General features: G+C 62.8%; 1 protein-coding gene across 1 annotated transcript in view; it reads right to left on the bottom strand.

The window, feature by feature from the left end:
* IL3RA (interleukin 3 receptor subunit alpha) overlaps window positions 1-12936 on the bottom strand; it is a 16973-nt gene extending 4037 nt beyond the window's left edge. The window contains exons 1-7 of the mRNA XM_043571026.1: window positions 12499-12936; window positions 10186-10288; window positions 7423-7541; window positions 6960-7077; window positions 3283-3415; window positions 2910-3085; window positions 2432-2495 (exon numbers count right to left, since the gene is read on the bottom strand). Of these exons, the coding sequence (XP_043426961.1) occupies window positions 2432-2495; window positions 2910-3085; window positions 3283-3415; window positions 6960-7077; window positions 7423-7541; window positions 10186-10249 (674 nt within the window). The 5' untranslated portion in view covers window positions 10250-10288; window positions 12499-12936. The remainder of the gene's footprint in view (window positions 1-2431; window positions 2496-2909; window positions 3086-3282; window positions 3416-6959; window positions 7078-7422; window positions 7542-10185; window positions 10289-12498) is intronic.
* Between the last annotated feature and the right edge of the window lie 539 nt (window positions 12937-13475).

Raw genomic sequence — 13475 nt, 5'->3', positions numbered from 1 at the left:
TGAGACGACACCACGGGTCCGACCTCCACGAGGAGCCCAGCCCTGTGTCCTTGCCCGACTGCCCTGCGGTCCGCCTGGACCCTGGCAGAGAGCTCCCCGCAGGGGGGTCTCCAGCTCGGGGTCCTCCTCGTCTTTTTCTCGCTCCTGCTCCCCCTCCTCGCCTTCGCCCTCCTCCTCTCCCTCCCCCCTCCTCCCCTCCTCTTGCTCTCCCCCTCCTCTCCGTCCTCCTCCTCCTCTCTCTCCCACTATGATGTCACCCTGCACCCAGCCTCGTTCGGTCCCTCTTTCTACCCCAGCAGCATCCACAGAACCCACTGCAATTCCGTCCTGGGAAACAGTCTCAAAGCGGCTCCCCCCGCCCCTCCCTGCAGCCGTCCAGGCTGTGCCGTCTCCTGCTGCCTTGCACGGGGACCTTCAGGAATGGCCTTCCCCCCTCAGGACCAGGACGCCGCGGCCAGCAGCCTGTTTGGGAGGACGCGCCCATGGCAGGGCGGGGAAGGGAGGCCCGGGCGGCAGGGACTTCCCAAAGAGCGGCCGCTCAGTCCTGCTGGGGAACCACCCTGCAGACGAAGGAACGCACCTGGTAGGAGCCCCCCAGCCCAGGGCGAGGGAGCCTGGTTACTCACCAGCCCCTACGGCTTACCGGCCAAGCACTTATGTGGCACCTGCTCGGGGGGCTGAAAGGCTCCGTCACTACATAGCACACCCACGTGCAGGGTCATGTGCAGGCCCGAGGGCCCCGCGGGGCAGGAAGGGCCGGGGCGAAATGCGACTTAACTTCTAAGGATCTCTGCAGGGGCGCCTGGGTGGCTCAGTGAGTTAAACATCCGACTTTGGCTCAGGTCATCCTCCTCCCGGTTCGGGGGTTCAAGCCCCGTGTCAGGCCCTGTGCTGACAGCTTGGAGCCTGGAGCCTGGTTCAGATTCTGTGTCTCCCTCTCTCTCTGTCCCTCCCCTGTTTGCTCTCTCTCTCTCTCTCTGTCTCTCAAATAGTGTCTTTGCAGGTACAGTAAGTGAAGGTTCTGGGGACGACCTCCTTCTGCATCAAGGTGGCCCTAAATCCGATGACGATTATCCTTATAAAAGTCCGAACAGGAGACACAGACACAGAGGGAAGCCTCAGGAAGAGGGACGCAGACACGGAGGGACGCGGCCCACGAGCCCAGGGACGCCTGGAGCCCCAGAAGCTGGAAGAGGCAGGAAGGACCCTCCCCTGGAGCCTCAGGAGGGGGCACAGCCTTGTGCTGCCTGGATCTCAGACTCGGATGCTCCAAGCCTCGTGGTTTGGGATCGTTTGTTAAGGCAGCAGCTGGGAACCAACAGTCCCCCCCCCCGCACCGGACCCGATTCTCCGTGTCAATGGGCGATGTCTCTGATACTCTGAGACGGCCGCACCTGCGGGCCCGGACCTGGCCAGTCAACGCCCAGAGACATCGCTGTCCGTGGCCCAGGCTTGGGTTCTTGGTCTCCTGGGGCCATCTGGAAATCGCTCCCTAATGGTATGGCACGAATTCCCCACGGCTGCCACAGCAAAGTCCCACACAAACTGGTGGCTTGGGCCGTAGAAATGTGTCCTCTTCCAGGTCTGGAGGCCAGAAATCTGAAGTCCACGTGTCCCCAGGGCTGGTTCCTCACAGGGAGACTCTGTTCGCGGCCCCTTTCCCACTGCGGGCGGCTGCTGGGGAGGCTGGGGCGTCCCTGGGCTGGACACACGTCACCTGTCGCTGTGCCTTCCTCCTCTCCTGGCCTTCTCCTCCGTCCCGGCGTGGGGCCTCTGCGTCTCCTCCCCTTTGTATGGGCAGCACCGTATTGGATTGGGTGGGGGCTGCCTTACTGCACGTGCAAAGACCCTGTTTTTCGACATGAGGCGCCTTCGCAGGCGCCCGGGGGTGGCCCGATGTTTGCGCAGGACAACCAGCCTCTTGGAACTCGCGCAAGTGAGGTCCTGGTGAGTCGGCGGAGCCTGAGGCCAGGCGCGTTCCCAGCTGCGCGCGTCCCCGCCGGGCGCCCACACACGCACGGACCAGCCCAGCGCGCTCCCTGCCCGCCCGAGCCGGGAGCCGCGGGGTGGACGCGGGGGGGCGGGGGCGGGGGGCGGGGGCAGCGTGCCTGGCGTCGCACGAGGCCTTGCACGCGGTGCGCAAACACCCGCGAGGGAGCAGCGTCAGACCCGTGCTGACGCAACACAGCGTCTCGGCCCCAGGGGAGGGAGTCCGCGGGCGCAGGAAAAGGGCCCCCCGCTTTTCCAGTAGGAGGCCTGCCTTGTCCCCTCTGACCCCGTCTCAGCTCAAGCAGCGGCTCACGGCACCCAGCCCCCACGTGAACCCCGCGCTTTCTCGGGGCTGGCAGGGGCCACCGTGCGGAGAGGGGTCCGCTTTAAGGGAACGAACCACGAGACAGCTCTTTTAAGGTGGGGTCCGCGCGCCCCGAACCCGAAGGAGGGTGGACACAGGGCCTCGGCGGGCGCCGCGAGCACGATACTGAGCCCCCAGACTCCTGGCGGGAACACGTGCCATCGCGTGCCCTGAACCCCCCCCCCCCCCCAAGAAGGTGACCCCCTGGGGAGGCGATTAGGCTTAGGTGACGTCATGAAGGTGGGCCCCCCGGGATGCTTTTCTGGCTTCCCACAAAGACCACATGGCTCCCTTTGTCTGTGCCCCGTGCGAGGTCCCGGCGAGGAGGGGTCCCCAAGCCAGGAGGACGGTCGCCCCCAGGACCCACATGCGCCCCCAGAACCCTGAGAACCTACTGTGTCACTCGAGCCGGCCGCCTGCGGTGTCTCCTTACGGCTGCTGGAGCTCCGGCCGTCAGCAGGTGCGGCCCTGGAGCGTGTCCCCCGCGCCCCCCCCCCCAGGTCAGCAGGTGCGGCCTGGGAGCGCGTCCCCTCCCCCCACCCCCGCCAGGACTCACCGATGTCTGCTAGTTCCACAGTGAGGTCGGAGCAGGGGATCCTCGCGCCCTTGCCGGTGCCCTTCACCAGGAACTGGACGTGTTCCCCGAGCCCGGACACGTCGTCGAAATGACACCGGATGTGTGTCCCCCGATCGTCCACCCCGTACCGGGGACACTCCTCCTCCTCGTAGGTCCTGCGGCCACCAGCGGGCACTCAGCAATGACCCAGCACCGCCCCCTCCCCCCCCCCCCGCCCAGCACAGCAGGGGCCGCCAGCCGTGAGTGACCCAGCGCCCCCCCTCCCAAGCCTGGCACGGCCGGGGACACCGCTGTCCCCCAGGGACCCCGGCGACCGGTCGAGACAGCCTGCCGCGCCTGCGGCCGCGCCTACTTGACGTCCTGCCAGTACAGGCGATACTGCACGTCACCGGGGGCCGCGCGGCCCGCCTCCCAGCTGCAGGTCAGGAAGTCCACGTCGTGCACCCAGCAGCCCAGACGCTGCGCGGCCGCCTCAGGGTGGCCCTCTGTGCTTGCAAAGGGCGGGACACAAAAGCACGTCCCCGTGAGCACGGGCCCAGCGTGTCCGGGCCCCGGGCGAATTCACACACACTTGCAGCAACACACGCGGACGCGTCCTGCGCCGGCTGGCCTCAGTTTCCCCCGGGGCTTGCCTCAGTTTCCCCCGGGGCTTGACTCGGTTTCCCCCTTGTGGCTTGACTCAGTTCCCCCTGTGACTTGACTCAGTTTCCCCCCTTGTGGCTTGACTCAGTTTACCCCCCGGGGCTTGACTCAGTTTACCCCCGTGGCTTGACTCAGTTTACCCCCGTGGCTTGCCTCAGTTTTCCCCCGGGGCTTGCCTCAGTTTACCCCCCGGGGCTTGACTCAGTTTACCCCTTGTGGCTTGCCTCAGTTTACCCCCCGTGGCTTGACTCAGTTTACCCCTTGTGGCTTGACTCGGTTTCCCCCGTGGCTTGACCTCGGTTTCCCCTCCGTGGCTTGACTCACTTTCCCCTCGTGGGCTTGACTCAGTTTCCCCCCTGTGGCTTGACTCAGTTTACCCCCGGGGCTTGACTCAGTTTACCCCCGGGGCTTGACTCAGTTTACCCCTTGTGGCTTGACTCAGTTCCCCCCCGTGGCTTGACTCGGTTTCCCCCCGTGGCTTGACTCACTTTCCCTTCGTGGCTTGACTCAGTTTACCCCCCAGGGCTTGACTCAGTTTAACCCCTTGTGGCTGGCCTCAGTTTCCCCCGGGGCTTGCTTCAGTTTACCCCCGGGGCTTGCCTCAGTTTACCCCCTGTGGCTTGACTCAGTTTTACCCCCTGTGGCTTGACTCAGTTCCCCCCGTGGCTTGACTCGGTTTCCCCCGTGGCTTGACTCAGTTTCCCCTCGTGGCTTACCTCAGTTTACCCCCCGGGGGCTTGCCTCAGTTTACCCCCCAGGGCTTGCCTCAGTTTACCCCCGTGGCTTGCCTCAGTTTTACCCCCTGTGGCTTGACTCAGTTTCCCTCGTGGCTTGACTCGGTTCCCCTCCGTGGCTTGACTCACTTTCCCCTCGTGGCTTGACTCAGTTCCCCCCTGTGGCTTGACTCAGTTTACCCCCGGGGCTTGACTCAGTTTACCCCTTGTGGCTTGACTCAGTTTACCCCTTGTGGCTTGACTCAGTTCCCCCCGTGGCTTGACTCAGTTTCCCCCCGTGGCTTGACTCGGTTTCCCCCCGTGGCTTGACTCACTTTCCCCTCGTGGCTTGACTCAGTTTCCCCCCCGTGGCTTGCCTCAGTTTACCCCCCGGGGCTTGACTCAGTTTACCCCCCGGGGCTTGACTCAGTTTACCCCCTGTGGCTTGACTCAGTTTCCCCCGGGCTTGACTCAGTTTACCCTCCGGGGCTTGACTCGGTTTCCCCCTTGTGGCTTTGACTCAGTTCCCCCTGTGGCTTGACTCAGTTTCCCCCCGTGGCTTGCCTCAGTTTACCCCCCGGGGCTTGACTCAGTTTACCCCCGTGGCTTGACTCAGTTTACCCCCCGGGGCTTGACTCAGTTTACCCCTGTGGCTTGACTCAGTTTCCCTCGTGGCTTGACTCGGTTTTCCCCCGGGGCTTGCCTCAGTTTCCCCCGGGGCTTGCCTCAGTTTACCCCCCGGGGCTTGACTCAGTTTACCCCTTGTGGCTTGCCTCAGTTTACCCCCCGTGGCTTGACTCAGTTTACCCCTTGTGGCTTGACTCGGTTTCCCCCGTGGCTTGACTCGGTTTCCCCTCCGTGGCTTGACTCACTTTCCCCTCGTGGCTTGACTCAGTTTCCCCCCTGTGGCTTGACTCAGTTTACCCCCGGGGCTTGACTCAGTTTACCCCCGGGGCTTGACTCAGTTTACCCCTTGTGGCTTGACTCAGTTCCCCCCGTGGCTTGACTCAGTTTCCCCCCGTGGCTTGACTCGGTTTTCCCCCCGTGGCTTGACTCACTTTCCCCTCGTGGCTTGACTCAGTTTACCCCCCAGGGCTTGACTCAGTTTACCCCTTGTGGCTGGCCTCAGTTTCCCCCGGGGCTTGCTTCAGTTTACCCCCGGGGCTTGCCTCAGTTTACCCCCTGTGGCTTGACTCAGTTTACCCACTGTGGCTTGACTCAGTTCCCCCCGTGGCTTGACTCGGTTTCCCCCGTGGCTTGACTCAGTTTCCCCTCGTGGCTTACCTCAGTTTACCCCCCGGGGCTTGCCTCAGTTTACCCCCCAGGGCTTGCCTCAGTTTACCCCCGTGGCTTTGCCTCAGTTTACCCCCTGTGGCTTGACTCAGTTTCCCTCGTGGCTTGACTCGGTTTTCCCCCGTGGCTTGCCTCGGTTTCCCCCGTGGCTTGCCTCAGTTTCCCCTCGTGGCTTACCTCAGTTTACCCCCCCGGGGCTTGCCTCAGTTTAACCCCCCAGGGCTTGCCTCAGTTTACCCCCGTGGCTTGCCTCAGTTTACCCCCTGTGGCTTGACTCGGTTTCCCCCGTGGCTTGCCTCAGTTTCCCCCGTGGCTTGCCTCAGTTTACCCCCCGGGGCTTGCCTCAGTTTCCCCCCTGTGGCTTGACTCAGTTTCCCCCCCGTGGCTTGACTCAGTTTACCCCCCGTGGCTTGCCTCAGTTTCCCCCCGTGGCTTGCCTCAGTTTACCCCCCGGGGCTTGCCTCAGTTTCCCCCCATGGCTTGACTCAGTTTCCCCCCATGGCTTGACTCAGTTTCTCCGGGGCTTGACTCAGTTTCCCCTGTGGCTTGACTCACCTTGCCCCCATGGCTTTGCCTCACTTTCTCCCCGTGGCTTGACTCAGTTTCCCCCGGGGCTTGCCTCAGTTTCCCCCCTGTGGCTTGACTCAGTTTCCCCCCTGTGGCTTGACTCAGTTTACCCCCCGTGGCTTGACTCAGTTTATCCCCCGTGGCTTGACTCAGTTTACCCCTTGTGGCTTGACTCGGTTTCCCCCGTGGCTTGACTCGGTTTCCCCCCGTGGCTTGACTCACTTTCCCCTCGTGGCTTGACTCAGTTTACCCCCTGTGGCTTGACTCAGTTTCCCCCCGTGGCTTGCCCTCAGTTTCCCCCGTGGCTTGCCTCAGTTTCCCCCCATGGCTTGACTCAGTTTCCCCGGGGCTTGACTCAGTTTCCCCTGTGGCTTGACTCACCTTGCCCCCATGGCTTGCCTCACTTTCTCCCCGTGGCTTGACTCAGTTTCCCCCGTGGCTTGACTCAGTTTCCCCCTGGCTTGCCTCAGTTTCCCCCCATGGCTGGACTCCGTTTCCCCCCATCAAGCGCCTCTTAAAAACAGCCGAGCTCTCTCTGAAACGCAGGTCACCACGCATGCGCTTGGGACACGGGACCCTCGTCCCCAAGGCCCCGGGCCCACCAGGTCCCCCGATCGCCTCGCGCCCCTCCCCTCCCGGCCTCAGCCCTGCCCACCATCCCCGTGTCCTCACTTGCCCAGTTCGCTTCCAGAAGCTCCCGTGGATGACGTCCTTCCGCGTGCGTGGACCGCCCCCCCCCCCCGCCCCGGGGTCGCGTTCTTTTGTCACCACTCCCCGCAGAGACCCCTTCCGTGCCGAACCCCGCTGCCCTCACCTGGCCTGGGGTACAGGATCCCCGCGGAGAACGGCGGGTCTCCGGTGGAGGCGACCGTGAAATTCGTCACCTGACACGAGGGAAGTACGCGGAACTGGCAGTAACGCTTGTCGATGGCCTACGGGGAGCGCGTCACGTTGGGCCCTGTCGCCCAGGACGTCAAAACCCCGCCCTGAGCCATGCGCCCTCGGGCTCCTGCGCGACCTTCTCGGAAATCCCGGCCATGTGCGTGCACGGGCTTCTGCACGAGGCGGGACGGGCGGTGCCTGTCGTGGGGTCTCAGCACGGCCGAGTCGCAGACCCCCAGACTCGGGCCCCGGGGCCACGGTACCTGGCGGGGACCCCCCACCCCATCCCCCAGCCCAGCCCGCAGGAGAACCCCCAGGTCTGCGACACCAGGGCCGGGCAGTGGCTCTCGGGTCCCCGGAGGACCCCCGGTGCCGAGGTCGGGGGACGAGCCTACCTTAGTGATCAGCCTCGAGTTGATGAAACAGCTGATCTCAGACACGTTTCCGCTGAGGTCCCAGGTCAACCTTCTCGTCTCGGGCTGCATTCGCAGGTTCTTAATCGGCGGCTCGGGATCTGAAACGTGGACACAGGGTCGCCTGAGGTCACAAGAGGTCCCGCTGCTGAGGCCTCATGGTCCGTGGGGTCGAGCCCCGTGTGGGGCCCTGGGCTGACAGCTCGGAGCCTGGAGCCTGCTTCACATTCTGTGTCCCCGTCTCCCTCTCTCTGCCGCTGAGACCCAGACGCCCATCAGATACTTGGTGAGGTTTTTCTCTGGGGTCCCTTTGAAGGTCCCACAGGTCCCACAGGACATGACTTTCATAAACGTCCACCTCCTTTACGGCCTGTGAGTATGATGATTGCTGATCAAGATCAACGACCTTCGTTTCATCAGCAAAACCAACCCACACAAACACCTAGCTTTCCGGCTTGGGGTTCTCGTGACGTATAAGGATAATTTACTCCTTAACAATTAAAACAAAAAACAAAAAACCCTGAAGGGCGCCTGGGTGGCTCAGTCACTTAAGCGCCTGACTCTTGAACTCGGCTCAGGTCATGATCGCACCGTTCCTGACTTCCAGCCCCGTATCAGGTCTGTACTTACAACGCGGAACCTGCTTTGGATTTTCTCTCCTTCTCTCTGTCTCTCTCTCGTCTCAGAAATAAATAAACAGTTGAAAAAATAATAAGAAAATGCACCAAAGGAAATTCTTTCTAAGTTGAAAATGTAATTCTTAAAAACTTTTTTATGTTTATTTGTTTTGGGGACAGACACACGGGAAGAGCAGGGGAGGGGCAGACAGGGAGGGAGACACAGAATCCGAAGCGGCTCCAGGCTCCGAGCTGTCGGCACAGAGCCCCACGCGGGGCTCGAACCCACGGACCGCGAGATCATGAGCTGAGCCGGAGTCGGACGCTGAACTGACCGAGCCACCCACGTGCCCCGGAAAATGTTAATTTTTTACAGATTCTTATGCCTCCAAATTTATGCTGAGTTTTACCAGCTCAACATCGAATGTCATTAAAACGGGTATGAAAAATGAAGGAATGAATCTTAATTTTAGCAGATCTTTATCCTGCGTTACGTGGTGTTTATGAATAACATCCACATCTATAACGGATCCGATATTTAAGGAAGAAATAGTGTCCTGTGCACAAACTTTCAAAAAGGAAACGAAAGGATGGGAAATAGCCTGGGTGGCTCAGTCCGTGACGCGTCTTGTTTTCGGCTCGGGTCGTGATCTCAGGGTTCGTGAGTTCGAGCGCTGCGTCTGGCTCTGTGCCGAGCGACAGAAGGCTGCTTGGGATTCTCTTTCTTCCCTTCTCCTGCTCATTCTATCCCTCTCTCTCTAAATAAAGAAATAAACCTAAAAACTAAGAAACATAAGATAAAATAATAAAATCCACAAATACATAAACCCGGTAATACCACACGACCCAAGAGACTTACTCCGGGAATACAAGGTTCTTTTAACTGTGAATAGAATTCACCCCATTCACAGACTACTAATAATCTCCACAAAAGCAGGAAACAAAAAAAAAAAAATGACTGAGTTTAAAAACCCATTTGGGATTAAGATACCTAAGCAAACCAGGAATGGAAGACAATTTCCTTACCCTGATAAATCTATGAAAATGTTTCAGCTAATTCAGACTCACTGGTGAAAGACTAACCACTTCTACTTAAGGCTAGAACGGGGCAAGGCATGTGATTTCAACACCTCCTCGGTGGTGCTGCCTGGATCTTAGTGGTCCTGCCCCTCCTGGGTCTCAGGGGTCCTGCCCCCCCCGTGGATCTCAGCGGCCCTGCCCCCCCCCCCCCCCCCCCCCCCCCCCCCCCCGGATCTCAGAGGTCCTGCCCTTCCTGAGCCTCAGAGGTCCTGCCCTGCCTGGATCTCAGCAGCCCTTCCCTGCCTGGATCTCAGCGGCTTTGCCCTGCCTGTATCTCAGAGGTCCTGCCCCTCCTGGGTCTCAGTGACCCTGCCCTGCCTGTATCTCAGTGGCCCTGCCCCTCCTGGGTCTCAGTGGTCCTGCCCCTCCTGGGTCTCAGGGGTCCTGCCCCTCCTGGGTCTCAGCGGCCCTGCCCCTCCTGGATCTGAGCCTCTGATCCCCAGAACTCTTGAGAAATAACAGGCCCTGGAATTTTGTCCTGGCCTCCGTCGCAGACCCTGACAGCCGCCTTCAGGGGACAAAGACCTTCCTCTCCAACCCCACAAAGCATGTGAATCTCACTCGCGATAGAGGAAGGAGTGAACGTCTAACGGGTTATGAAATCTGTGGCTGTCCCCCCCGCCCCCTGCTGCTCACAGCGCCCCGACTGATAAAGACTGATAAAACGGCCGGCCGAGGTGGGGACACGGAGGTGCTCCTGCAGAAGTGAGACACTGGCGGCCCGGAGCCCCGCCCACCTCTGCGAGCGCTGGGAAAGAGGCCCTGAGCCCTGTCTCGCGCCCCCTGCGTCCTGGGAACCTTCCTGATGGCGCCCGGCCTGCAGGCAGACGGCCCTGCGTTCCCTTGGGTCACTATTGAGTCTCCCTGTCCTTTCCCGAACCCTGGACCCCCCTCCTCCAACCCCCTCTCCCCTCCCGCCCCCTCTCCCCCCTCTGTCCCCCTCCCTCCGTCTTGCCCCCTCCCCCATCTCCCCCCCCCCCCCCCGCAAAGCCACGGAGCCGCAAACACCTGGACAGACGCGCACAGCGCTCGTGGGTTCCCGCCTCACCTTCGTCCTTGTGCAGCAGACAGCACGCGGGCGTGAGACACAAGGCCAGCCACAGGAAGGCCATGGCGCTCCGGCTCCCGCGTCCCCGAGGGGAGGGCGCGCACTGGAAGAGAAGGGACCCTCAGCGCGCGCCGTGCGGGGCGGCGAGCCCGGGGCACCGCGGGCGCAGGGCTCACGGAGGGAGGGAAGGCTCCGGCGGGTCTGCGTGGGCGCACCCCTGCGCGCGTCTCCTGCGTGTGCACGCGTGGGGCCAGCCCTGGGGGGGGGGTGTGTGCGCGTCCGCCGGCCGACAGAGACCCCCCCCACCCCCCACCCCCCACCCTCGAGCCCGGAGCCCGCTCCTGGCTCCCGCCTGGCCCACCGGCCGGGAAACGCCGCGGGGCAGAGCGGGGGAGGGGGAGGGGGAAGGAAGTGCAATTAAGATACGAAGTCAACACACACCCGGGGTCCTGGGCCGACAGGGTTACGGGAACTGGAGGCTGCCCGCCCCCCGACGCCCCAGCCGGGACTGCTGGCCACGGTCGCCAGGGTCGCCAGAAAGCCCGCGCGCCCACCTGGCCCCCCGGGGCCCGCACCTGCGTGGCCGGGGCCTCCCGCTCTCCCTACCGACCCCGCGCGCGCGCGCCCCATCTCGTCACGCGCGTCCTGGCGGCCGGCGCTCTGTGCCCCGCGGAGAGTCGCCCGCGAAACGTGCCACCCGGTTAACCCCCTCCGGAAAATCTCTGCCGGGATGGAAGAGCTGGGGCCGCCGACGCCGCCACCTGGGCTGGGCATTCACAGCCCCCGCCACAGGACCCAACAGGGACCCCACCCAGGGGTTTCAGCTCCTCTCCCGAGCCTCTCTCTCTCGAAGTTCTCCCGTCTCAACGCCGGAGAGACCCCCTCCCAGGAGAGGGGGATGGTAGGAGCCACGATTGCCTCTGGGTTAGTAATACAGGGATTGTAGCGGGTGTGTAATACAGGGATTGTAGCAGGTCTGTAATACAGGGATTGTAGCAGGTCTGTAATACAGGGATTGTAGCGACTTTGTAATACAGGGATTGTAGCGGGTTTGTAATACAGGGATTATAGTTGGTTTGTAATACAGGGATCACAGTGGCTCTGTAATACAGGGATGTAGCCCGTTAGTGACACAGGGATTAGGGGGAAGAGAGGAGGGCATCAGGCTCCGTGTGTAGCGGGGGACCCCCCAACCCTATTCACCGTGAGCCAGACTTCAATGCGACGTTCACAAAACGTGGGTGCGGGAAACGCAGAGGACAGAGTGATGGGGCTTTTGAACCCGTGGGCGCAAGGGCGGCCTGGGGCTGAGGTTCCCGCGGACGTGGGGCGCTCCGGGCTGCGCCCAGTGGGACACGGGGTGCCCGCGGGGACGTGACTGCGCGGGGGTCGCGGGTGGTGCCCACGGGCCCCCCCACAGGAGGGGCCAGCGCTGAGGGCCCCAGGGCAGGACCAGGGCCTCCCCAGACACAGCCCGGCGTCCCCATCTCGTGGCTCCGTGGCCCGCAGGACCTCAGTCACCACACGGGACTCGCTGGCGTCCGTGGTGTTTCAAGTGGATCCATTCATTAATATTTTTCTGCAGGCGAATCCCCATCAAAATGCAAGCAGGGGGCCAAATGGCACAGTCACCACGTCTATGTGGCTCCGGAATGTTCCAGGCCCCCCCAAAGGAGACCCCGCCCCACGAGCTCTCACTCGGATGCCCGTCCCCAGAACTAAGAGAGAGAGAGAGAGAGAAAGACAGAGTGAGCAGGGGAGGCGCAGAGAGAGAGGGAGACACAGAATGGGAAGCAGGCTCCAGGCTCCGAGCTGTCCGAGCAGAGCCTGATGCAGGGGTTGAACGCACAAACTGGGAGATCATGACCTGAGCCCAAGTCGGACGCTCAACCGACTGAGCCTCCCGGGCGCCCCTGTTGTGCACAATTTTTATAAACGGGATGGCACACCGTAGGGTCTCGTGGGCCTGCTTCTGTCCCTTAGGATGGAGTGCTGAGGTCTATGCTGCACTCACAGCTTTGCTGCTTTTCGTGGCCCAGTAGTGTTCCCCTGTGTGGACGGACCACACTCTGCACGCGTTGCCCCTCGGGGAGGGATTCGTGCGTAACAATCCGTCCAGGGCGCGTGGAGTCCCCCTCCCCGGGGGGCGGGGGGGGGGACGCCCAGGAACCTGGGATCCGAGCCCCCAGGCCCTCCCGGCTGGGCTGGGCTGGGCTGCACGCGGGGACCAAGCCACCCCCAGGGGCGCGAGTGAATTCTAGCACATTCCCCAGTGGACGTGACAGCCGCTCGCGCGGTGTCCAGCATCCTTACCTGCCGTCGCAGACCCGCCGCCGGCCTGGGGTCCCTCCTGCAGCCTGCGCTCGCGATGTTCCCTGGGACGCGGAGACGGTCCGCGTGCGTCGCAGCCCGCGCGCCGGTTGTTCCCCGGGACGCGGAGAAAGTGCGCGAGCGGGAGGCGGCAGCCGGCCTGGGGGCCCCCCCGGACCGCGGGCTCCTCACTCGTCACTCCTTCCTCGCCTCGCCTCGCCTCGGAGGAAGTGTCCCCAAACAGCAACCAAAGCCCAAAGCTGGCTGTCGCTTGCTTCTCGGGGACTTTATAGTCCCCGCCAGGGGCCCCACCCCAGAGGCCAGACCCGGGCACGGTGGGCGTGGTCGGGGCCTGCCCGAGGACCCCCTCCCCTCCCTCCGACGGCCGGCCCGCTCTGTGCCTGTGTCTCTGCCTTAAAACCCGGGGACAGCCGCTGTGTCAGGAATGTGTCAACCGCTTTCCCAGGAATGACCCTCTTTCTTTCAAAACTGCTGTTTTCCTGTTCCCCTTCCTCTTCGTGACAACCCTAATTGCTCCTAAGCGTCCAGGCCGGCAGGGGCAGCTTCCTGTGCGGCTTCGGGATGGCCGGGCCAGTGGCTTCTGGCCGGCTTCCCTGCAGGTCCCGCTGGAAACTCCCTCGTGCCCTCTGACACCGTCCCTGCTCGGGCTCCGGGTCCCCTGGTCAGGTCGCTGCCCGGGGCTTATGGGGTCAACCGCACCCTCCAGACGGCAAACGGACCCCAGCTGCCTGTGCAGCTGGGATCGAGATGGCCCCGGGCCCAGCGGCGGCGCCTGGACTGAGCCCGTCCAGTCCCTTCCCTTCACCCCGCTCACCGCCATGACAATATGCGGCCTTCCCCAGGCTCAGGACCCTGTGACGCGGGAGGGGTCACCAGAAGTCAGTCTGACCCCCCTGCAGGGACCGTGCCCTGAAAAGGGGTCTTTTCTAAGTAAGTGAAGGATCTGGGGGGAGCCCATC

Source organism: Prionailurus bengalensis, chromosome X, assembly GCF_016509475.1.
Source record: "Prionailurus bengalensis isolate Pbe53 chromosome X, Fcat_Pben_1.1_paternal_pri, whole genome shotgun sequence".
Taxonomy (NCBI): Eukaryota; Metazoa; Chordata; class Mammalia; order Carnivora; family Felidae; genus Prionailurus; species Prionailurus bengalensis.
This window is presented reverse-complemented; position numbering and strand designations above follow the sequence as displayed.